Source organism: Corvus hawaiiensis, chromosome 16 (genome assembly GCF_020740725.1).
Source record: "Corvus hawaiiensis isolate bCorHaw1 chromosome 16, bCorHaw1.pri.cur, whole genome shotgun sequence".
Lineage (NCBI taxonomy): Eukaryota > Metazoa > Chordata > Aves > Passeriformes > Corvidae > Corvus > Corvus hawaiiensis.
This window is the reverse complement of record NC_063228.1, coordinates 6,381,960-6,405,791: the sequence shown is the minus strand read 5'-3', so window position 1 is coordinate 6,405,791 and position 23,832 is coordinate 6,381,960. Positions and strand designations below refer to the sequence as shown.

Below are 23,832 nucleotides of genomic sequence, written 5' to 3'. Positions count from 1 at the left end.
GATGTGAAAGAGGCTCTGTAGAAATGCCTCTTTTCTCCTACTACAGGAATTTGCCATTATTCTTCACAGTCACACCTTGCACAGAGTCCTGTCCTGTGCCAGTGTCACTCTCAGGCACAGGGTGGGATTTTGGGGGTGTCCTGTGCAGGGCCAGGAGTTGATGACCCGTGTGGGTCCCTTCCAACTGAGCTTATTCTGTGATTGTTTCTGCATCTTCCGTTTTCATGCGGAGATACCAAAGAGGACAGAATTTAGGTCGGTGTAATCAGCAATGAGCACGTAAAACAGTGACCACCGCAGATGGGAATTCAGGATGTGCAGGGAGGGTTCAGAGACAGACCGGGATCTACTCCGTGGGACCTAGTAATGGCACAAGAGGAACGGACACAAACCGATGACCAGGAAGTTCCACCTGGAGATGAGAAAAAACTTCCCTGTGCAGCGCCCGAGCCCTGAGCAGAGAGCGGAGAGGGTGTGGAGCCTCCCTCACCGGAGATATTCCAGAGCTGTCTGGATGCAGCCCTGTGCCGTGCTCTGGGATGGCCCTGCTGAGCAGGGAGCTGAACTAGATGCCCCATAGTGGTCCCTTCCAGCCTGATCCCTTTGGGATTTTGGGATTCTGGGGCCCAGGGCAATCCCCCCGCGGGCGAGAATCCCGAGAGGCCGGAACCCGTGGTCGGCAGCGCCGCTCCCCCGCCGGGCTGCACAGGCGGGAGGACAGGTGAGGGCAGCGGCTCTCCGGCGACGACTTCCGGTTGGCGTCAGGGCGGAGCGGGCGCCCAGCGGAGCCGGGCGGAAGTGCCCGCGACGCCACTTCCGGCGGTGCCATGGTGACGGCGGTGACCAGGTGGGGACGGGGACCGAGGAGGGCCAGGAGGGCACACGGGACACCCGGGAGGGGCCGGGGGGCTGCGGGTGCGGCCCTGAGAGGGGTGGGGGTCTGGGAAATGCGGGAGAGGTTAGGAGAACGCGGCGCTGGCGTGCGTAGGGACAGCCAGCGCTCTCCAGGACAGAGTTCACCGCTGGTACTGGCATTAAACACGTAGTTGTAGATAAATCAGGGAGACAGCCAGCTGTCATGTCCGCACGGTGGCTTAGGTGGTTCTTGATTTGGTAAATGTGGGCAAAATGCTCTCTTTGGAACAACAAGTGTTTCAATTTTCTAATCATGCCACCTTTGTTTCTGTCCCAAACCCCAAGAGAGGATTTCCGCGTGGGAGGGTTGGAATTACAGTTTGTAACTGAGTAAAAGTGGCAGGAAGATTTATGACAAGACGATTTATTAGAATCCTGTACTGGTTTGGGTTGGAAGGGACCTTAAATCCCATCTCATTCAACCCCCTGCCATGGACAGGGACACCTTCCACTAGACCAGATGGAAGACCAGATAATTTCTCAAGTCCAGGCTGATTTTTGGGTGCTGGAAACATATTTTTTCCCCTCTTGCTGCACCATGGGTTGAGGTTGTTGTTTTGCATAACAATTATGGAAGAACTTAGGCAGGATCCATTGAATGACTGCTGAGATACAACAGAATTTCCTTAGGTGATGCTTCAGGTGATGCCTGGGTGACAAATTTATTTTGAGAATTGCAGTTGGGTTGCTGTTTTCCTTCTCCTGTTTCCTGTTTGGAATGAGGAGCTCTGTCACTTGCTGCATTCCTCCTTAGGCATTTCATTGGTTTCAGAAGTTTGAGGTCACTTCTGTCTTTTCAGTCTGGGGGTTAAATTCCCCCCCTTGCATTGGAAAGGTCAGAGCCCGTATTCCCAAGGTTTGTTTTTAGAGGCAGCCCGTGGCTCAGCTGGCACTGGACTCGGCACATTTGCTTGGATTGCTGCCATTTCCAAATTTAAGTCGGGGCTGTCCTGCTCTGGGACCGGAGGGAGCCTCCAGCTCAGAGTCACTGCAAGTGAGCCCTTTTCTCAGGTAGGACATTGTGCTTTCTTCACACTAAAGTCCTTACTCAAGCTTAAAGGGGCTGTGCTTTTTTCCTTAGGAAAACCAGATTTTTTTTCCCTTCCTTTTATCCCCCCAACCTTTGGATTTGGGAATGCAGCCTCCCAGTTGCTGCCACTCGTCACGTAAAGGACAATGTGATTCTGGGAGCCTGGAGCTGCAGAATCAGTGTTGATTGGGGAAGCTTTCAGGGGTTTGGTTCTTTGGGACCTGGTCTCATCTTTGCTGCCTTTAGTGCACCCTTGACCTTATTAATTAATATCCTCGTTCCTTCAGAAACCATTGTCCTGGCTTTTATAGGATAACATCCAGTTTTTGTTTCAGGGGGAAAGTTCTGGAGGGCTTTTTTTATTGGATAAATGTGATTCATTCTATGGGAAGCCTTCAAAAAGTTTCCAATCACCTGTATTTGCTCACATTATCAGTGTTATTTCTGCTCTCTAACAATCTGCATGTTCCAATCCTGCCTTTTGGGATGGAGAATTGGGAATTACAGGACTTGATTGGAACCATTTTATGAGCAGTGGCTTCTCTCATTCTGAAAACCTGATGTTACATACATCACCTGTTAATAACAGGGGTTTTTTCAGCATGAATACCCAAATTACTGAACAAAGTTGGTAGTGGGGTGTCAGACCTTTGAGCAGGAGGTCTGAGATACTCAGTTCATCTCAAATGATGCGTGGAACCCACGTGTTCCTCACCCACGTTTTTAATGTGACACAGCATTAGCTGCTCTGGAGTGTCTTTGGCTACTTCAAAACGTTACCTAAAGTTGGGTTTGTGATAGAAGCAAGTCACGAAATCAAAGCAAAACTTGCTGCTGTAGGTCTGAAGTGCTACAGAAGTTCTTCTGTCCCAAATAATTTATTCAGCTGGGTTTTCCTCTCTCTCCTCCTCTCTCTCTGACTGAACTGAGATTTTGTTTTGGGGTTTTTTTAAGAGGCCATTTGAGCACCTTGGAAGAAGGTACTGCATCTGCATACCCTAATATAAAGGGATTTACATCTCTGATTGGCAAATCCTTCTCTCTCTTGCTCCACTTCCTTCTCTTCCCCATCCCATGTTTCCCCTCCCCAGAGGAGTTACCTGTTGATGCAGACTCCAGCCTGGAAGCTGCCAAAGCAGGTTGTTGCCTGGATTCTTGCCTTGCTGCAGCCTTCAGACAGAGATGGACAATCTGCCCAGTTCCTGTGTATAACATGGAGAAAAAGGAAAGAAAAACAATAAAAGACTTGGAAATATTTTTCAGATCTCAGTGTGCTTTAGTTAGGAGAGGTGTCAGGAAAGCCCCCTCTTCCCAGTTACCTTTTCACCTGCATTTCACTGAAACCAGAACCAGAGCAGGGCTAGATTTTTCCAGTGCCTCATGAGGGAAGTGCCACTGCACCTGTCAGCTCCCACTTTGGAAACAATGAAAGGGCTTAATCGTGGGCTGAAGATTTTTTTTTTTTATTCCAGAATGTCCTCTAAGCCCAATGTCAGCACAGCACCTGTTGTTCCTGCCCACACCTCGTGTTCTGACTCTCAAGAGACCTTTGAGAGAGCAAAAAAAAGGGAATTATAAAGAAGGCAGCTGCTTTCAATGACCAGCTGAGCATGAATCAGTCAGGAGAACCTTCTCATCCAGCCTGAAGAGGCCAGTGGCCTTGTGTCAAAACATCCCTTTCCCAGGAATTATTTCAGGGAAGATCCATTCTCTCATGTCAAATCAACTGTACCAGTCCCTGGCTGCAAACCAGTACAAAATACACCCTGTGTGCACTCCCTCAGCAAAGGGCTGGAGGAATAAGATGCTTTGCAATGGCCTGAGCTGAATCCTCCTTTTGGGTTTCTGCTTTCCCACTCTGGGCACGCTTCCTGTGCCCGGGGGGAGCTGCTGTTCCGGATGTCTCCCTGCATTATCCACAGTGGATCACACCAGGAAGGACTTCATACACACATGAGTTAGTTCAGGAGTGGGAAGCTCCAAAGGACCCCAAGAAGAGCTGTGTTCTAACTCGATGGTTTTGTTTTCAGACCTTGCCAAGTTTATTTAGAGCTGTCTTTATGTGTTATTTTATTGTGTTCCAGCTGTACCCCCAGAAATACTTACTTTATTCAGTTCACTACTATGTCAGCAAGCTGTTCACTGAGCAGCTATTTGAGGAATTCTCTCCAAGCCCCTGATGGATATCTGGAAGAGCCTGATATTTTCCACATTAGCTCTGTTCCATGGCATGCAGAGCCTCTGCCATACCCTCAGTTCCATACAAGCTCAGTCCTACTCAATGACATTGAATTCTGCCTTAGTTACCTCTTGTTTTCTGCTTCTCATGCTGTCCTTTTGTTTGAAGGAGCACAAACTGTGTGCCTAGAATTTCCCAGTATCTTCCCGGTAAAGGCCTGTCTTGCAGTTCAGACTGCAAGAGTTCAAACTCTGCCTGCACAAGGAAGAAGGGAAGGGAAAATACACTGATGTTTGGTTTTGACTTTATGTGTGACCCAGAAGATTCCAGGAAGGAGTTGTAATTAACTTTACTCTTTCACCAAGCTTTGATAAAAGCTCAGGGATATACTGAGGGAGAATTAGTGGCCTTTTCACAGAAGTCCCACTTGCTCTTTGGCCCTGTAGTAAGCTGTCACATAAACTACTCCCGTGAAGGAATGGCTTAGCAAGGAGATTAGGGCTATGCCTTGGTATCAGAATCCAATTCCAGGATGAGATTTCAGTGTGTTAAGCAAATAACTGGCTCAGAGAGAAAACCTGGAGCCTCCAAAAGACAGACTGGCTTATATCCATCTGGGATAATGCACAGTAACTGATCTCTGGCTTGTGGATACTGTGGTACTGACTGTTCTAGAGAAATCCGAGCAGTTTTATACAATCAGAAGAATGTGGAGAATTATCCCAGCCCCAAGGAACTTCCACTCCAAATACACTTTGTACAAGAGGGTGAATTTAGGGCAAAACACGGGAACAGCATCCCTAAGCCCAAGTTTGTTATGTGACAGCTGACAGGACGCAATACCAAGTGTCCTGCTGGGATGTTCACATTACTATTTAAATGCTTAAAATTGGGTACTGATGTGAACTTTCCAAAGCCTAAATAAAGCAATGAGGAAAGCTACAGAGGTATCTTGGTGGTTTACTGGTTGTCTAAGGCAGGTTTAAGAAAAATAATTTCAAAATAGTTTTCAAGCCTTTGCTCATTTTCATCATGGTGAAATGATCTCTTTCCTTTCATCCTGTGGCTTTAGGAAGACAGTTCAGAAAGGAAAGCTCATGGATTTCACAAGCACAGTCATCATCCCACTGCTTTTTGGCAGCTTGGGGATCTTCGCGCTGTTCCGGCTGCTGCAGTGGATGCGGATGCGAGCCTACCTGCAGGAAGCAGTGGTGGTGATCACAGGGGCCACCTCCGGCCTGGGGAAAGGTATGGACACAAAGGAGGGCACCAAGGGCAGGACAAGCAGGGGGTTGTGGCAGGAGCAGCTCTTGGAATAAAGCAGTAATGAGCGGAAAGTTCCTATTGATCTGAATTTCGAGAGATGTGGCTCCCACCTGAGTTATAACCACAGCCAGTGCAGGTTTGGATGCAAGAAAGTCTTCAGCATTTCTTACAGAAAATTTTAACTGTCCTGTATAAAGTGGAGCTCATCAAAGCAAGAAATTAGATGCTGTTCTTGTGCTGTCAGGGGTCTTTCCCCTAAATCCTGAAAAAGCCAGGAAGCCAAACTGTTTCTTTAAAACCTCCCAGAACGGGTTTTCTGCACTCATGTTTGTTGTACTTCCAGCTGCTCTGCCAAACTTTGCACTCCTTCTCCCTGTCCCTCACCCTCAAGCTAAGGTACCTTTCCTCTCATGGTACAAATCCATCCAGTCTGAATTCAGACTCTTGGCATTATTAACACCAGGGAGCATTTTTTTCCAACTAAAACTTATGTTTTGCTTCAATGGCTACATTCTCTAATTCTGCTTTCTATAATTGCTTTAAAAGCTGCTTGGAGAGAAGACAAGGTGCTCTCTGCTATCAAGGCCTTTCATTAGGATGAGTACATTTATAGAACAAATAGAGCGTTAATTGATGCTGCCTTTGCATGTGAGTTTGTCCCTAAGGACAGGGGTGTTCACAAACTGGCCAAAGGAGATGAACTGGTTCTCTCTGCCTGCCACAGCCAAAGAGTGGGAGTGGTAAAGGATCTTGTACTTCTTATCAAGAAGAGAGGAAATTAGTATTCCAGGAGACACCTTCCAGCTGGAGCGCCATCAGTGCTGTTGGGTGTAGAGACTTCCACCATTGTACAGTAAAGTTTCCTCCCTTATTGACTCATTTGCAAGATCTTTTACAACTCCCCTCACTCCTAGTTATTAATACACCAGACCACCTCTAAGTACTGTGTGTTCATTGCCATCCACATGCAATTAGGAGGGCAATAGCCTGGCATCCCTTCTCCAGCCTTTTCCCGATGAAGAGAATCACCTTGATGAAGCCATTAAATCCCAGGCTTCCAGAACCTCTGGAGGTGTTCATTAAAATTGAAACTCCTAAGACCAGGCTGTGCTGTGTTAGGTAACACACACAAGGCAACTGCGGTCCCTCTTAAGAAGGGCCTCAAGTCAAAAATGAAGAGGCACAGGCAAATTTGACCATCTGAGGGGGAGGATGTGTAAACACCACAATAACTGTCTAACCAGCACAGTATCTGTGAGCACAGCAGCTGCCTCACCACTATCATGTGTCTGTCACAGTCCCAGGAGAGTGGGATGTGGCTGTGACCTCGCTGTAAATCAGCCTCACCATCACACAGCAGCAATAAAGCCACCTCTGAGCCCTGCAAGTTTTAGCTATCACCAGGTTTGATGTGGATCTGTCCTTTGTCTGATACTCAAATGCTTGCTTTTCTCTCTCCCTTGCTTCCTCCAAAGAATGTGCCAAAGCTTTCCATGCAGCTGGCTCCAAGCTGGTGCTCTGTGGCAGAGACAGTGAGAAGCTCAAAGAGGTGGTGCAGGAGCTTTGTGCCGTGAAGAATCACCGCAAAAACGTGAGTGTGGGACAAGGACAGGCCTGTGGGCTCACGTGGCCTGGATTTCTGCTTGGGTTGTTACAGAAGTTACAGAATTGCCTGTGGGTTGGTCTCTTGAGCAATAGGAAAAACGCAACTCCATGGTTAGGGATAGATGTTGCTATAGGAGTAGGTGGCATGTCATTCCTTGTAAAAACCCCACAAAAATAAGCCATCTTGGCTAGAAATGGAAGTGAAAGCACATGAGGGCAGGGTGCCCAGGCTCTTTACACCTGTACCTCATACACTGAATCTGGAAAAGTGACTTTCCTTCTGTTGGCTTTTATTTTTTTAAGTCTATGCCTGCTGACAGTGGCTAAGAAAGGTATTGCTGGCTTCTGTAGAAAACACACAGGTTACATTTTGCCTTTTTCAGATGTGTTTCCTTTAATAAGACAACAGAAAACTTTAGTACTTGAGGAAGATCTCCTTTGTCCCTTTCCTAGGCTCAGGTATAAGGAACAGGCTGCAGGAGCAGAGAAAGACGAGCACAACCTATTTCTGTCACGTATTCCTGCCACATGGAACTGCTGCACTGCAGTTGCACAGGGCCTGCATGGCCCTGCTCCTGTGCTTCCAGAGCTGGGGAATCCCATCATGAGCTGGCACATCCAGCAGTGAACTGTATTTTGCTAACTTTACTTTATTCCCAGACGCACAAACCTCACACTGTGCTGTTTGACCTCTCGGACACTAAAACTGTGGTAAATGCTGCTGAGGAGATCCTGAAGGCCTTGGGTCACGTGGACATCCTGATCAACAACGCTGGCATCAGCTTCCGAGGCACAATCGTGGACACAGGACTGGATGTGGATAAGAAAGTGATGGAAACAAATTACTTTGGACCTATAGCCCTCACCAAAGGTACCACATGGATTTGGCTGATGCCTCTGCAGACCAGCACAACTGAGCACAGCTTGACTTGTGTTTGTACCTGGTACAGCGCAGGGTGAGAGGGGAGGTTTGGGGTTATGGGCAGGTCTGAGGAGGTGCTTGAGCATGACTGGATGGGAAGTACCCCATTGGAGATGATACCTGGTTCCATCTCCTGACTCTAGCCTGGCAGGAACTTAGGAAGAGGTCCAGTTACCCTGTCTGCATTGACAGGACACTGACAGGAGAACGTGGTGGGGGTTACAGTGGAGCTGCAGCTTTCCTAGGAAGCTTTGGTTACACAGAAAGCTCAGCCTGCAGCGTGTCAGCTGCAGGAAATGGGAAGATGTTCTGGTGGCAGGAAAAGCAAGTCCTGCTGCCCAGCCTGTGGGAGATCAGAGCCACCACAGCAGCCCTTGTGCAGCTGCTGCCACAAGGAGTCTCCTCACAGGTGAACCTCCCAGCCAGACACAGCTTCAGTCAGGCATCCCAAGCACTGTCCCAACCCCTGCACTGAACAGGGATCTTGTAATTCCCTTCAGCATCTCTGAGTGCTCTGAAAGCTTTGATTCTTGACAGCAGCAATGGCAGGACTGTTGTCTGAATGGGTCTTTTCTGTCCTTTGCTAGCACTTCTCCCCTCCATGATCAAGAGGAGACAAGGCCACATTGTGGCCATCAGCAGCGTGCAAGGCAAAATAAGCATTCCTTTCAGATCTGCATGTAAGTACCTCCACAGAAGATGGGAAAGACATATTTGGGGCACCAGGCTGAATAAATACTTGGCTCCTGCTTCCACATTTAGCTCTCCACGGAATTGGCTGCGAGCAGGGAAGGCAGAGCTGTGCATCACCCTCAATGGGGTCACAAACCACTGACAGCACTCTCAAATACAAAATCTTAGCCCTGTCCTAAAGTTTTTAAGGGTTGGAGAAGGAGAATATGTTTTAAAAACAGCTTGATAGTCCTTGACTATAACACTTGACAGCTACTATAATTCCATAATTTTATGGTATTTTATCCTTGTCATTTGCCTGCATCACCTCCTCTAAGAAAGAAGGAATTTTTTGTTTTAATAAATTATGAAGTGCCATAGTACAAACAATGCCAGAACAAAAGCCTAAACAATCTTGATCCAGCAAACTCTTCATGCTAAATCAGTTATGACAAGAAATATTGGTGGGATTACTGCAAAAAAGCCTTTTAGAAGATGGATGAACTAAGAGGAGAGTGTTTGGCACACAAGCATCTGTAAATCACTGGAAATAAACACTAGAAGTACAGTGGTGATGGCATACAGTGGGTCAGGAGTGGGGCTGAATGGGGGAGAGCCTGGAATGTCTGAGCCATGGGGTTTTGCAGGTAATGTGGGTCCAATTGCTCAGGAAGTGTGTTCTGAGGAGCTCCCAGAATGCTTGCACAGGGCCCAGAGCCACGTGGATCTGGCAGCAGGAGCTCAGCCCTTGCCTGGGTCCTTGCAGGGTGTGCAGCCTGTGCTGAGCTGGCTTTGGTGCTGCTGGTGTGGTGGTGGCAGTCACAGGCAGTGCAAAAGGAGTCACTCAGCCATTTCACAGGGGAAAATCCTGCCCTAGGCCACACTTCCCTGCTCTGCCTGTGTGATCTGGTGTTGCCTTATGTGCAGCTAAGCCCTGAACCTGCTCTGCAAGTTCCCAGTGCTCAGCACGTGCAGGGCAGCCAGCTCTGCCTTCCAAAGGCTTTGGGTCTCCTTTATCAGAAGTGGGAGGCAGCTTGGGTTCACTCTGGAGTGCTTTGGCAGGTCTGTGATATTAAGCTCAGGATCCCAGCCAGTTTTCAACTTGAGTTTACGTTTTGTCTTCCTAAATTGCCTCTCACTCCTGCTACCTGTTGCTGCCATTCACTAAACAAAAACAAATGTAGAGGCTGGAGAACAACTCTTGGGTTCCTGCTGAGAAGTGGCTGCATTGCAGTGAAAAACCCATTCAGAAAGTGAAAATTCCTTCAGCCCTGCTCCTTCTCCTTGGTGCACTGTCCTTTTCCTGTTTTCCAGATGCTGCCTCTAAGCACGCTACCCAGGCCTTCTTTGACTGTCTGCGAGCAGAGGTGGAGCAGTATGACATTGAAGTGACAGTTGTGAGCCCTGGATACATCCAGACAAACCTGTCCCTCAATGCTGTCACAGCAGATGGATCTCGCTATGGAGGTGAGATACCACTCAGTGCCCTATTTCTAAAGCATCTCCACATCACCAAGTTATTATAAAGTGTGTTTGCAACACATGGCCTCTGGTGGGGACATAGGTTAGCCCTGAAGGATCAAAAACCAACTTTGGATGCAGGGTAGGAACAGCAAGCCCCAAAATTTAGCCTCCCCAGAGAGCAACTATTGCCTTCTGGGCCAACCACGAGGAACACCTGCCTGTGTTTACACCTGTGGAGTAAAAACCAAAGCAAGCAGCCATGTACAGTTAGAGCATTCCTAGGAAAGGTATCTCAGTGAGGGTTTACCTGCTGGTGCTGGTGCTCACTCAGCTTTCCCTTGGCAGTTATGGACAAGACCACGGCCCAGGGACAGACGGCGGCCGAGGTGGCTCAGGTGGTTCTCAATGCAGTGGGACAGAAGAAGAAGGAAGTGCTTGTGGCTGGCCTGACCCCCTGCCTGGCTGTCTACCTGAGGAACCTCTGCCCCAGGCTCTTCTTCACCTTAATGGCATCTAGAGCAAAAAAGGAGAGAAAAGCAAAGGGCTCTTAGAGCTCAGCTCATCTGAGCAGGGAGAGGCTGAGTCCCTGCAGTCAGCTGGGACATCACTGGAGGTGCTCCTGCAGAAAAATCCTTTCTCAAAATGGTCTTTACCAGTGCATGGAGACTGGGAAGTGATTTCCCCCACACTGCTGGAAGACAGCGCCTAAACCTCAGCTGGAGAAGGAAGGGTGCTTGGACAATGGGGGAGAGCTGAGACTGCAGGGGATGGGTCAGGGGAACACACTGCAGCCAGGGAGGCCCCTGTGCTGGAACACTCCTCACCTCACTCCAGCCATGCTCAGCTTTACTGGCCTGCTACAAATAAAACCCACCTGTTCTGCCTTCACACGAGCAGACCTTGGCTTTCCCCACTCCTGTGAAATACAGTCCTCAGCTGGGAGCTCTCGTGATCAGTGTCTCCTTTCTACTCCTTCCAGCCCAATCCAGGACATGCTGCTTGCACTGGGGACACTTCACAGAGCCTCTTCCTGTTAACATGCCAAGTCATCTGCTAAATTAAGCTCAATCCAGTGCCACTTTTAAAGAAGTAACTGATGTACAATTTGGGTGTATTTGGCCGTCATTTTACCTGTCTGAATCGTGCCCTACTGATGTACTGGGACAGTTAATTCTGCAGTGGCAGCACTCTCTGAATCCCAGCCCAAGGAATGCAGGGAAGCACTGAACAGGTAGAACAGCATAGCAAGGCAGCTGCTGCCTGGACACACTGCACAGGTGACAGCAGCACACCTGGGCCACCTGCAGCACAGAGCAGGTGTGATCCTGTGGATGCCAGGCACTCTCTGGCACACAGAGAAGAACCCATGTGTGTAGGGTGCAGAGTGTAGCAGACAGACCCTTTGTTCTCATCTGCTTTAAAGCAGTCACAGATGCTAATTAGGATCACATCCAGTGGGGAATGATAACCAGCCTGTTCACATATCACAGGCTTTAGGGAGCCTGACAGCCTGAAGGGGTGCCATGTTCCATTCCTCATCCCTTCTCCTCATGTGAGGGATACCAGGACCACTAGGAAAAAGGAATTACTGCACAGAGAGAGGGCAGAAGTAATCTTAAAATTGAAATTAATTCTACTAGTACGAACCAAGGTCCAGCCCCCTCCTGCCACCTCCATGCACTTGCCAGCATTTTCCATGTGCCCTGCCTCATATGTCCTGCCTGGGAGTGCACATCTCAGGACAAAGAAATTACATTGCTATGAAATTAATCCCTTGGTCTACTCCAGCTCCTCACAGCAGGTAACATAAGAGGAAGGGAAAGCAGAAGGGTTTTGTTTTTCTTTACACCCCTGCAAGGTGCTATTGTACCAGTAGTAGCTGCAGAACAACATACTTTATCCCAGCCCTCTTTATGGGACCTGTTAGCTTACACAGTGTGAATCCACATCAAGGATTAGTCACACAAACTCTGATCCAGGTGCACAGGCTCAGCAGGACCTTCTCCTTCCAAAAGCCTTTCTTAACCACTACAGATTTATAAATGATCTCTGAGAACCAGGATGTGTTTAATGATCATCATGCTGCTGCTCTGTCAGGACATCCATCCTCTGCCACCTTCCCTGTGGCTGAGGCTGCAGCTGTGTCACAGAAAGGCCTGGGGTTGGATTGACAAGTTGAAGTTTTCAGGTGTATAAATACCTTTTTTCCTGTTAAGATAGGAAAGCAAGGCATTACCTTCTCTCCCTCTCCACAAGGGGAGTGCTGGTGTTAAGTTGTGCTTTTCCTTTTGTGTTTCCCATGCTCACATCCTCCATTTTTTGGTGAAATGCAGTGGTCCTGCCAGTCTCCTTCAGCTGCTCCACGTTCTGGTGTTTCAGGTTGTGGCTACCCAGGGAGGGGCTGCTTTGCATTTCTGTGTTCCCATCCAGGGTACTGAGGGTGAAACACATCAGGCCTGAGGGAAAATTATGTTTGGGGAGTTACTGTAGGAACTACAGCTCCAAGGCAGAGGTTGCTGAGAATGCACACATTCCCTTTGGAAATAAATTTCCTCTCTGTGAGAAGGGGAATGTTGGACACTCCAGAGCATGTCCACAATGGGCAGGGTGGGCAGCAAAGTGTGGGGGCTTCTGAAGAGAGGTTTGTCCCCAGCCACTGTTGGTTCCCAGCTACTGGCACAGTGGAAAGCAAATACAGCACCACTCCACATGGAAGAGAATTTCTGGAAGTTGTTTTACCATTTCACCATGCACTAAAATACCCCTCAAGACCCCTCTCATTCTCCCAGGTCACCTTGCACAGTTACAGCCCTGACTAACAACTAGAATGTTAAAAAGCATTTTAGCTACATTATCACTGAGATTCCTTGGAAATCAGGTGTGTTTTTAAATCAGACCTACCCATTGTGACAGCTAAGCTGACTTTTCACCTTTCCTCCTGCAATGGGAGACCCCAGGAAACTTGCTAATTTTTAACTCAAGTCTCTGATGCCAGCCATGCATTTAGGGAACCTGCCATAGTGATCATTCCAGACGAGGGGAAGCTTAACACAAAAAGGTACCAGGACCCCAGAGGTTTGGTGCAGAAAAGGAACTAACAGCCCTGAGAATTATTCTGCATTGAGTAAAAAAACAGCAGGAAGACCTTTGGTGTGGCCAGCACAAAGGTATTTCAGGGCTTTCTGCAGCAATAAGCAGTGTTAGCTATGGCAGATGTGCCACTGGCTTCAAATCCATCCAGCAGGGTTTGGAAACACACATCAGGGTGAAAGGGCAGCCTGCCCAGCCTGGCCTAACCACTGAAAGATGAAGTGGTTGCACTTCTTTGCCTCCTCTCTGCCAAGGCAACTGTACATTGTTGCTATAAATAGACGCTCTGGATCCCAGCTTCTCTTAACCTTGGAGGGAGAGAGCTCAGCCTCTGTACAAAGGGCTGTTGCCACCCAGAAATGCCTCACTGCCACTGGAGTTCCTCCAGCCCACTCAGGTACAGCTGCCTGTGCTGCTGCTGAGGGCTGAGAACACCCAGCAAACCCAGTTTGCCCAATGCTGAGTGTCCTGCTCACACAAAACCTGCCCAAGCAGAGAAGCACAAGTGAGAACTGTGGTCAGAACAGCCCATGGAGGCGAGGACAGGGGGAGTCCTTGGTGCCTGCTATGGCAGTTTGGAGAGATAAAGACAGAAGGGCAGAATTTGGGGTCTGACCCCTGCCAAGGTTAGTGTTTCAGCTGTGAAGGTCAGGCTGCTGCTCCCACTGGAGCAGGGAGCACGCAGTGCACAAGCAGCTCTCACTGCAGGCCTTTGCTCTCCTATTCCCAATGTAACACCTGAAGCTGTGCCAAGCTGGCCATGCCAACACCAGCCACACCTATTCTCCATGTGGTGGGAGGAGATTAGAGACAGCAAGCCCCTATCTTTTAAAAGTAACTGGCAGATCTCACAGAACAGTAAATGCTTCCCATTCTAAGAACAAGATTTTGAATTTAAAGCTAAAATATGATTTAATGCATAGGACTGAATTCTAAAATTTCAGGTAACACAGTAACAAGATGCAGTCACATGGATACCTTGCAGCAGGAGCCGGCAGCTCCTGTGTTCCAGGCAAAAGCAGTGGAATTGTGTGGTCAGGGCACAGCACAAAGGTAGGACAGGTGGACTCCCACCTTGGCAGCCCCCAGCCCTGCAAGTGGCTCAAGGCATTTTAAGAGGAGATGTATCCACCTTAGGAAGAACTCGTACAAGAACTGAGCAGAATGTAGCTGGAAAGTCAGAGTGGTATCTCTGTCGTGCAGAGGAGTCATGGTTGGAGGTGCAGGGCAGCAGAGGACTGGGACACCTTTATCCCCATCCATCAATGTTTAGCAATTACCAAAAAGGTATAAAGTTGGTAAAACCTCTTCCAAGAAACACAACTAGCCAAGCAAGAGGGGAAGTGACACCCTGCAGCTATTCCTTCAGCAGATGCCTGCTGTAACACAGATGCTGCTGCCACATGCACTGGACAAGAGGAGTGTCAGGTGTGTGTGTGAGCAGGTCTAAAGCCTCAACCCCCTGGAACCACACCAGCAAAGGGGACTATGATAACAGTGACGAGAGCAAAAGCATTTGAAATTCTCATCCTTTAATGGTCAATGATAACTTCTGGCTGGTTCTGTGTAATACAATTAAACAATATACTTAAATGTTTCCAAAAAAAAAAAAAAAAGAAAAAAAAAAAAGAAAAAAAGCAGCTCTCACACCCCTTCTTTCTATTGCTTTCTTTCATCGACATTCTGCTGCTGGATTGGACTCCCCTGGCCTAACATACAGATCTCAAGTCACCACACATCCACATCTCAAGAGTAACGAAGAACTGAAAAACCTTGGTGCACCAGTGATGTGTTATTTGAAAAATAACAGCTCTATTAAACCAAATCCTTGCCAGTCTCCACCGCTTCTCAAAGAGGAAAAACAAAATGTTACTGTGGGAGTCTTAATACACTTGTCTTTGTGGGTTTCTCTCTTCCCTGCTGAAGTCATACAGCATAGAGTTCATAGATCTTCTTTACACAGTACACCAGGGCAGCGAGTGCTATTGTGTTGTGCAGTCTCTTTCTGTGCAGGTCGTCCTTCCTCACCAGCACCACAGGAGTGGACGAGGTGAGCGTATGCAGGGGCAGGCGCGAAAGTTTATAGGCATCGTACTCGACCTGGTACTTGCAACAGGGATCAAACTGCCAAGAGATCCCATAGAGGGTGCAGCAAGCCACGCTCAGCACTCCAGCGGGCAGGGAGATGTAGTGAGAATAATCGACTGGCAGTGCCAGGGGGGTGAACAGGCAGGTGGTGCCCGCCAGCACGGCCGTCTTGTGCAGGCAGTTGCCCACGGTGATCCAGCGCGCCGTCTCGTCCCCAATGCGCGTGGGCTCGATCACGATGTACTTGTACTGCGCTTCCAGTGCCTGCTCCAGCTCGTACTCAAACTGGTCCTGAGCATTCTCCCCGTTGTAGATCTCGTGCACAATGTAACAGTCCGTGGAGGACAAGGTCACCCTGGTGAGGGGAAATGAAGAATTAAAACTACAGGGCTGAAGGACAGGCTGTGCACCCACCCGGCTGGGAGAGGAGAGAAGTGCCCCAAGTGAGGGCAGCCCCTCAAGGTCACTGCCTCTGTTTCACAACCAGCAGCTTTTCAACACAAGCTTCATTTCACATCAGCTGATTTCTCCTGCTGTACAATAATTCATCCCAAAAGAAGGCAACATATTTTTCTTACCTCTTCCTAACTTGGAGGATCTAGAACAATTTGAGAACTAGGGTCATTTAACAGTCCTGAAATGGTTCCTCACACTGATACCCAAGCAGTTTCTTTGGAGAGAGCAGAAGTGTCACTCACACCTTAGTGACCACAACACATCACTGAACAAACCATACGAACTTCCGGAGCTTTCAGAGGAACCAAGACAAGCAGCTCATTTATCAGGAGGACAAGCTGCACTGGGAGGTTTGGAGAGAGGAAGCATCTCCAGATGAATACATTTGCTTTCTGATGCAGCTTGCTATTTAGTCCTCCATATTAAACACAGCCTAGTAAATCCATGGTAAATCCAACAAGGATGGCCAAGGAACATTGCTGAAAGGGAAGGTGAAGAAGGTAGCAGAGCATTCAGTTTGTGGCAGAACGGTTCACTCCCTCTCCTGAAGTGGGATGCAGCAAAGCAAGACATGAATACATTTTTAACCCACGCAGGCTTAAGCAGTGAAGAAAGAGCTGCTCACTTCACCTGGGAGCACATTCCCACTCAGGGGATGCAGGGAATTTGTATTGGAGCAGCAGCTTTCAGCTACCTAGTGTCACATCAATTTCCACCTTCCCTCCACCCTCTTCACCATATCACCTTCTATCTGCAGCTACATTCACGTACAGACTGCTAAGAAATAGGATTATGACTGTTTACCTGCTCTGAGAAAGGGTAAAAACCTATCCATCAGAACCAGGCAAAATCCTCCCTTCTAAGCAGAAATGAACATTTCTGACATACTTGTGCTTAACCAGAGCAAAACTGAGCACGTGGCCTCGCAAGGATAAAAATATCTAGCAGATTCCTTTAGCAGAAGGAGAACAAATCACACACATCTGACCTAATCACAGCAGACAAAACAGCCTCATCCCAACAACATTTAGACCCCCGTGATATCAGCAGGAACACACTGCTGATGTGGAGAACAGAATGAGCACTTTTTGCTCCATTAGTACGGTGGTACTTATGTGCATGCACTGGAAAATAAGGGAGAAAAATACACATTCACAAGCTGCTGTTGCCAAACATTATCCTTAATGTGCAGGTCCACTCAGGCTGCAAAGGGGATTGAGCAGTGGCCAGCTGTAATCGAGAATATTGTTAAATTACAAGCTGTTGCAGACGTAGCAGACATGTTTGTAACAGCAGCAAACATCAACCAGCAGCACCTGAGAGGCACCACCCTCTCCCAAAGCAGAGTAATAAGCAGTTTCATTAAAAGTCCAGCTGGAATTTATTTAACCTACAAGGAAAACTCAACCTACAATGTAGTTATTGAGTTCCTTGCAGTGCATTTCCCCCTTGGTCTGTCCATGGGTAGAAAGAAAAATAAAAATCCACCTGAATTCCGTGTATGCCAGGGGTTTCTTCAGGGTAATGAGCTTGTCAGACACTGTTTGGAAAATTACCATTAACCCTTTCAGCACAGGATGTAGTGGGCTCTGACATTCTGCAGTGAATTGAGAGGTATTTAGAGAAAAAAAAATTTAAGGACAGGACCTATATAAGGAGTTTCTAACAAGAAACCGGTTAAGCAGGTGTTACTGACACAAAGGACACAGCTGCTCGTGGTTTTTGCCAAGGATTCTTTTCCCTGATAACAGCTGCTCCACGTGCAGCTTCTTCCAAATCAAAAATTCCAGTTTCATTGCAAAAGACATACAGAGGCTTAAGGTAACTTTGCACACCACTACCCATGACTATGTGAAACCACTTGCTAGGGCATAATGACTTCATGGAAAAGCTATTGCTGAAAGGCATTTTCAAGCTGGAAGCCAAGCCAGTGCTAACACAACCCTCCAGGCAAAATTAATATTTCTTACCAAGGAGCACTGTCAGTGTTTTGTAATACCTGGGAGCATGCAGATGGGTCTGCAAAATAGAGAAGCAGAATCCGAATTCAACTAAGAACTTCCCAGAGGCTTAGGAACAGCACAGTTGTTGTCATTCCAGATCTCCCTGTCATCACTGGGAAAACATGGGTGAAGTGAGCCCATTCCTTCCCTGCCTGTGCAAGAGCCATGGGAACTGAGCTTCTAACTCTAGGAATTCAGTACCTACATTACATGGGATTTCTCCAGGCTCAGCACCAGGAAAGGTGGCACTAGCAAACAGCCTCATTTCTCCTTGCTCAGATCTTGCCTGTTCTTCCCTCTGAACACCCCTTTTTTCCTTTCACCATCATTGCACAAGCAGAGCCACACCACAAACAGCCACCTGTCAGCAGGAATCCAACAGACTGGCCAGAGGCAGCACTGTCCATCTCCTCTGGAATTTTTTAGCTTGCCAGGCTCTGGGGCTTTATAACAATAAAGTCAAGAAAAGCACAGTCCTCTTATGCCAAAACAAGCAGAATTTAAAGTATGTTCTGCTGACCAAAAAAAAAAAAAATCACTGGGAATTGAACTGCACAAAGGCTTCATCCCTGAAAAAAGTCTGCCCCCCAACTGCGCTGTTTCTCCAAATGAGTCCTCTAAAATCAGAATAAATCTGTGTCACAGTGCTGAAGCTGCAAATGGCAAAACAGCCAATCCAAAAATGACAAATGAAAAGATACCTGCTCAAATAGGACACATGAAGAGTCAACAAGGCAGGCAGCAAATTTCCGTTTCTGCACAAAGTGGGGTTATCATGTTATTATTTCCACACAAGAACTGGCTGCCCCTGGAGCATGGAAAGCTGAAAACTGTTCAGATTTCAGATTATATAGAAAGAGACACAGATGAGATACGTGGGCTTGAGGAGGTTTCAGCTGAGCACTTCACAGAGGCAACTCTCCTGACACAGCCTTTCAACTGAACACAGCAGCTGCACACGAACAAATCCAGTCAAAGCAACTGGATTTGCTCAAACACTGGAGGCCATGGAGTTTGCCTTTTGGAGCTTGTCATCCACCCCCCCAGCCATGACAAACACAAATGCAGAGCTGTGCAAGCAATTCTGAGCTGGCATCCACCACTTATCAAGTGTGGGGATTTTATATAAACTCCATTTTACTTAGAAGAATAGTAAATAACCAGAGAGCACCTAATGCCAGAAGACGTAAAATGCTGCCAGGTGTTCAGAAGCCTGACAGGCTGTTTACTAGACAGATCAGAGCCTAAAAGCAGTTGTTAGTATTATTCAATCAAATGATTTTCCAGGACCTGTCTCCCCACTCTAAATAAGAGGGCACAGTTAAAAAGTTGTACAGCTGTTCTGCAGGAATAGTTCTAGGCCTTATATCCAAGTATTTGTTCTATTGCAGCTTCAGGCATTCTATATTTGAGAAATTTTAGTGTCTCTTTCCTGGTGCTAAATGAATGCCTGGAGGGGCGAATGTGACAGAACTCTCAGCTATTCAGCACAGCAAGATGTAAATCACTTAAAACTCAACGATGTCAAATTTTGGTATTGCCAAAGTTATAAAAATGAATCCATTGTTAACAGAGCTACAGCAGCAGGAGGGGCAGAAGAGTCTGTGTTAGCTATAGAGCAAGCTTCAAATTACATTTGGATTGTCTTCCTAACATGGGAATATGGGAGAGCACCAGGAGAGGGGTGCTGCAGCTGCTGAACAATAGCAGCTCCAGCAGTTCATCAAATCCTGACATGGCTTGGGTTGGAAGAGACCTCAAAGCCCATCCAGTTCCAACCCCCTGCCATGGGCAGAGACACCTTCCACTATCCCAGGTTGCTCCAAGCCCAGTTCAGCCTGGCCTTGGACACTTCCAGGGATGGGGCAGCCACAGCTTCTCTGGGCTACCTGTGCCAGGGTCTCAGCACCCTCACAGAGAAGAATCTCTTCCAAAGTTCCAGTCCTCAGAGCAGCTCCACCTCTCTGCCTCCACCTTGGAAGCAGGCTCCTGAAAACAGCAGCCTGCCTGGTAAAGGGAAATTTCAATTGGATAGTCTTTACAGATGAAGAAATAAGTAACATTCCAAAGAGAAGGCACAATGTCACTCATTGTCAAAAGACCTTCAGTTTTGCCAGGTGACAAGTGGCAAAAGCAGAAACAAAGGAACAGAGCACTGAGAACAAGGCAAGTGAAAACATCCTGGGAGAACCCTCAGCATCCTCCTAACCACTGCCCAGCTGCAGGGGAGAACGACTGAGCCTCCTGAGTTTTTTGCCCTCAACCTAATGGCACCTGCCAGACAGACCTTTGGTGAGTGTTTCAAGTCATCCGACTATCTCAGTTCTGCAAAATGCTCAAAATCACACTTGGAAACAATCTTAAGCTGCACAAAGTTCAGGTACAGTTCAGGGCAAAAATAAAAGTTATTTGTAAGCCCCTCCCGTAACACGTAGGTCAAATTTTGTTAAAGTTTTTTGTTTTTTTAAAAGAATATTCCTGGGCAAGAGTTTTGCTCAGAGCAACAAACAATCAGATTAACTGAAAATGAAGACCAGTTGGATTAGTAGTTAAAAAAATTAGAAAGGGGAGGCTTGCAGCAGTGTGATAACACCTGTCACAAGCAGCACACACAGTCCAGCTCAGCAGTGCAAGAGGGGTTTCGTGCTGGCTGTGCAGGATCTCAGAAAAAGGACATTACAGATGGCCAGAGCATGTCTGGGAGCATTGTCAGCATCTCAGCCAAGCTGGAGGAAGTCAACAGAGTCAAGGCACGACAAATTCAAACACTAAACTTCCCTCCCTCCAACATAAATCCTTCCTGAAATTTAATTTGATTTCAAGATTAAGGAACGAGCTGTGGCCTGGCTTTAATTCTCAGTGGAAATATTCCACCTCCCAGTCATATTCCTCAGTGTATGTTTCTACTCGGGATACTCAGGTGCAAAGAAAGCACAAACACATCCCACCCTAAACACCTGGAGAATTGCTTCTCTGCTGAATGTCCTCACCATCTATCAGGCTCAGGTCCTCAGCCAGGGCTGTCAGGCCTGGGGCTTTAAGAAGGGCATTCAAGCAGAAGAAGAACAGGAAATGCAGGGCAATAAAGCAAGACTTTCATTCAAAAGATGCACCTTAAATTCAAATAGGAAAAAGGACAGGAGAACATTGGGAAGCTCTTCAAGCAGCCTCAGGGAGGGACAACAACATTCCCTGAACTCTAAGGAAAACATCACCAGACCATAACAACAAATCCAGCCCCCAAACAACAAGGAGGTGTCAATTTAAAATCAACTAATGATTAGCCAGGCTGATGGAAATAGGTCAATCATTGCTGCAAGCAGAGTACCAGAAATCTGAGCAGTGCAGGTAGCAAAAGGAGAGTTCTGTGAGGGCACAGAGGAACCAGTGCAGGCAGTGATGATGACATGAAAGCTGTTCTTTCCAGAGTTTGTCAGAACACCTCCCAGGGGAACAAATGACATGCTGTCCACTGCTCTGGCGGGCACCAGGCTGCCTTTTATACAAAAACACCCAGTACAAACCAGTGTCTGTTCTGTATGAAAAAGTTGTTTTGGTCTACAGATTAACAATTCCCTTTAGACAGGCTCCATTAAAGAGTCTATCCAGAATGAAGAAAAACAAATATTTAGTTGGCTCCCTTCAGTGTTTTTGGTTATTTTGTTTAACATTATTATTTTACCACCAGAGCCAGCTGGAGTTCACATTCAACATCCTTTGAAATTAATGTCCTTACATTCACTCCTAGCAAGGAAAGCACTTTTTAACCAATTATACCTTTCTCTGTATCAATAAAGTTGCTTATGAAGGGACTCAGTCTCCACAGATATGCTGGTCTTTTTTTTTTTTTTTTTTTTTTTTTAATGAAAGCTGTTCTAGTCTCATAGCAGACAGGATTTTATTCAGTACTGAGTCTCCTCACACCACCTCCGACACACAGATGCCTTTCAGAGCGGCTGGCTGACAACTACAAACACTCCTTGAAGCAGCTCAGTTACCAGGAAAACTGGATCAGCATATCCAGTTCAAAGGAATGTGTCTTTGGACAAGAATCCCGCCCAGAGTAAGAAAACTGTATTCACCCTATAAAAAACACATGTCATCATGTGATGACATCAGGTCTGTCAGCGCTGCCTTTGCACAACCGGTGCTGCAGCAGCCGAACAAGACGGGCAGGTGTGGTTTGGGATCAGCCACTGATGGAGAGGCTGAGGCCCAGTCATCCACATCTCCTGCTCTGCAACTGCTAAGAAGAAGCAGCACCTCGCTGACATCACCCAACACCTTTTGGGATTATCCTCCTCTGTCACATTTGTACAGGGTGACACCTAAAGAACCACCAGCTTTTGATGGAGATTGTGAAATGCTGCTCAGGGGAGGATCTGCTGTTCTGTTCTCTTCCATACACTTCTCACTGGCAGAGGAAAAATACTACATGCAGCAGGTTCATGGAGTGACTTGTGTTTAGGAGTATTTTTGATCATAAGATCAAGAGCAATCACAGCTTTGAAAAAAGATCACCTCAAACAACAATTAGATTATTGTACAGGTCACAGATGAAGCTACACAGTAACAACTCACTTTTTAAGTCTGCATCAATTTTCACCCTGGAAGAATAACTGAAGTTATTAAGTGTTCTTTTCCATATTCTGTTTCTTCCCTTCTGCTGGGAGGACACGTCTGCCGCATGAAAAAAACACATGAAAACTCCACACCTCCCATGCTGGGGCAGTGCCAGCACTGGGTGCAGACAGTTTTACCACGGTGGTATTCTTAGTTGTTTATTTAAACCACGCTGATGCAGGAATTCCATTGGCCCTTCCAGTTCAATTACTTTTGAATTCTCTGAACACAGGCAGCATTCCTGCAATTCACATTAGCGCCAGAATTTTCAGGGCTACTAGTGGCTCTCCTTGGCCGTGTAGATTCAACAGCATCAAAGCAAACACTGTTGGATCACAGCAAGGAACAAAGTGAAGCAAAAGCCACAACACAGATTAAGAGGGACATCAGAGTTTCTAATTAAGAGGGATATCAGAGTTTCGAGGCAAGGCGGCAGACCAAAGGAAAACTCACAAAACACCGCAGCAGCTTTCAGCAGCTGCCAGTTACATCAGTCAGCCCTGGGGCAGAACAGAAAAATGCCAACGTCAGGAAATACAGGATAAACCCAGACATTTTCAGCAGGTGGAGAACATTTAGGTCGGACATTTGGAAGAATTTCTTCACAGAAAGGGTAATTAAATACTGGAATGGGCTGCTCTGGAAGGTGGCAGAGTCACCGTCCCTGGAGGTGTTTAAGGAAAGACTGGGTGGCACTCAGTACTCTGGTCTGGATGACGGGGTGGGGATCGGTCACAGGTTGGACTCGATGATCTCAGATCTTTCGAGCCTAATTGATTCTGTAAGATTTCCCTCTATCTCTTTTTCCCATTTTAAAGTTGCGATTCCCAAACTTCCACCGCTGCTCCGTGGGTATTTCCAGCCTATGCTGGACACTCCTCCACCCTGCCAGAGGCCGGAGCACGGTACCGAGCTCCCTGCCCGCCGCGGCCCCGGCAGAAGGAGGTCACCCTGGAGGACTCGCCGCTCCCTCCCCGCCTTTAAAAATAGCCGTGGACGGAAGGAGCCTCTCGGGGCCGGCCCTCCTCCACCCGGCCCCCAGCGCCGCACCCCGCCGCGGGTAGCGCTGCCCCCGACACGCCGCGGGCCGCGCTGACCTTCCCCGGGCCCGGCCCCGCCGAACGCCCCCGGCCCCTCCGCGCCTCCGCGTCCCGCGCCCGCCCCGCCCGGCCACGCTCCCCTCGCGGGGCCCCCACCCTTGCCGCAGGGTCGCCGGACCACCGCGGGTGGTGCAGCCCCGCGGTCCCCGCCGTCCCTCGCCCCAGCCCGGCCGCCCCTCACCTGTCCCGGCCGCCACCGCTGTTGGTGCCGCCGGGGCCCGCGCGCCTCCTTCCCCACGCCGCCATCTTGGAGACACTCGCCTCGCAAATGTCTCCGCCGGCGGCCCGCGGGCGCGCCGCGATGCCCGACGGAAGATGTAGTGCGCGGGGGCGGCAGCGGCCGCTCCTCGGGGCGGGGCTGGGACCGCGAAAGGACTACAAGTCCCACAGCGCCCCGCGCCGCCGCACGGCCGCGGGGG

The 23,832-nt window shown here is 48.1% G+C and overlaps 2 protein-coding genes across 3 annotated transcripts; one reads left to right on the top strand and one right to left on the bottom strand.

Annotated features, from left to right (window-relative positions):
- The first annotated feature begins 743 nt into the window (after positions 1–743).
- Positions 744–11,157, top strand: DHRS7B (dehydrogenase/reductase 7B). Of its 2 annotated transcripts, none has more exons than XM_048320712.1 (7): positions 744–847; positions 5,197–5,372; positions 6,866–6,981; positions 7,656–7,866; positions 8,505–8,597; positions 9,904–10,056; positions 10,399–11,157. In XM_048320712.1, the coding sequence occupies exons 1-7, from the start codon at positions 828–830 to the stop codon at positions 10,602–10,604; spliced, it is 975 nt and encodes a 324-aa protein (XP_048176669.1). In that variant the 5' UTR covers positions 744–827; the 3' UTR covers positions 10,605–11,157. The 2 variants fall into 2 exon arrangements, with proteins under 2 accessions (XP_048176669.1, XP_048176671.1); XM_048320714.1 differs by lacking the exon at positions 744–847 and adding an exon at positions 969–1,926.
- A 3,501-nt stretch (positions 11,158–14,658) lies between these two features.
- Positions 14,659–23,700, bottom strand: TMEM11 (transmembrane protein 11). The gene is made up of 2 exons (XM_048320715.1): positions 23,595–23,700; positions 14,659–15,586 (listed from the first exon to the last, which is right to left on the bottom strand). Exons 1-2 carry the CDS (start codon positions 23,657–23,659, stop codon positions 15,070–15,072), a joined length of 582 nt encoding a protein of 193 aa, XP_048176672.1. The 5' UTR covers positions 23,660–23,700; the 3' UTR covers positions 14,659–15,069.
- Positions 23,701–23,832: the final 132 nt, after the last annotated feature.

Coding starts and splice junctions, on each gene's coding strand:
- DHRS7B (XM_048320712.1), top strand. CDS start 828: ATGGTGACGGCGGTGACCAG. Junction 848..5,196: donor ATGGTGACGGCGGTGACCAG/GTGGGGACGGGG, acceptor CTGTGGCTTTAG/GAAGACAGTTCAGAAAGGAA. Junction 8,598..9,903: donor CATTCCTTTCAGATCTGCAT/GTAAGTACCTCC, acceptor CCTGTTTTCCAG/ATGCTGCCTCTAAGCACGCT.
- TMEM11 (XM_048320715.1), bottom strand. CDS start 23,659: ATGGCGGCGTGGGGAAGGAGGCGCGCGGGCCCCGGCGGCACCAACAGC. Junction 15,587..23,594: donor AGCGGTGGCGGCCGGGACAG/GTGAGGGGCGGC, acceptor TCCCCTCACCAG/GGTGACCTTGTCCTCCACGG.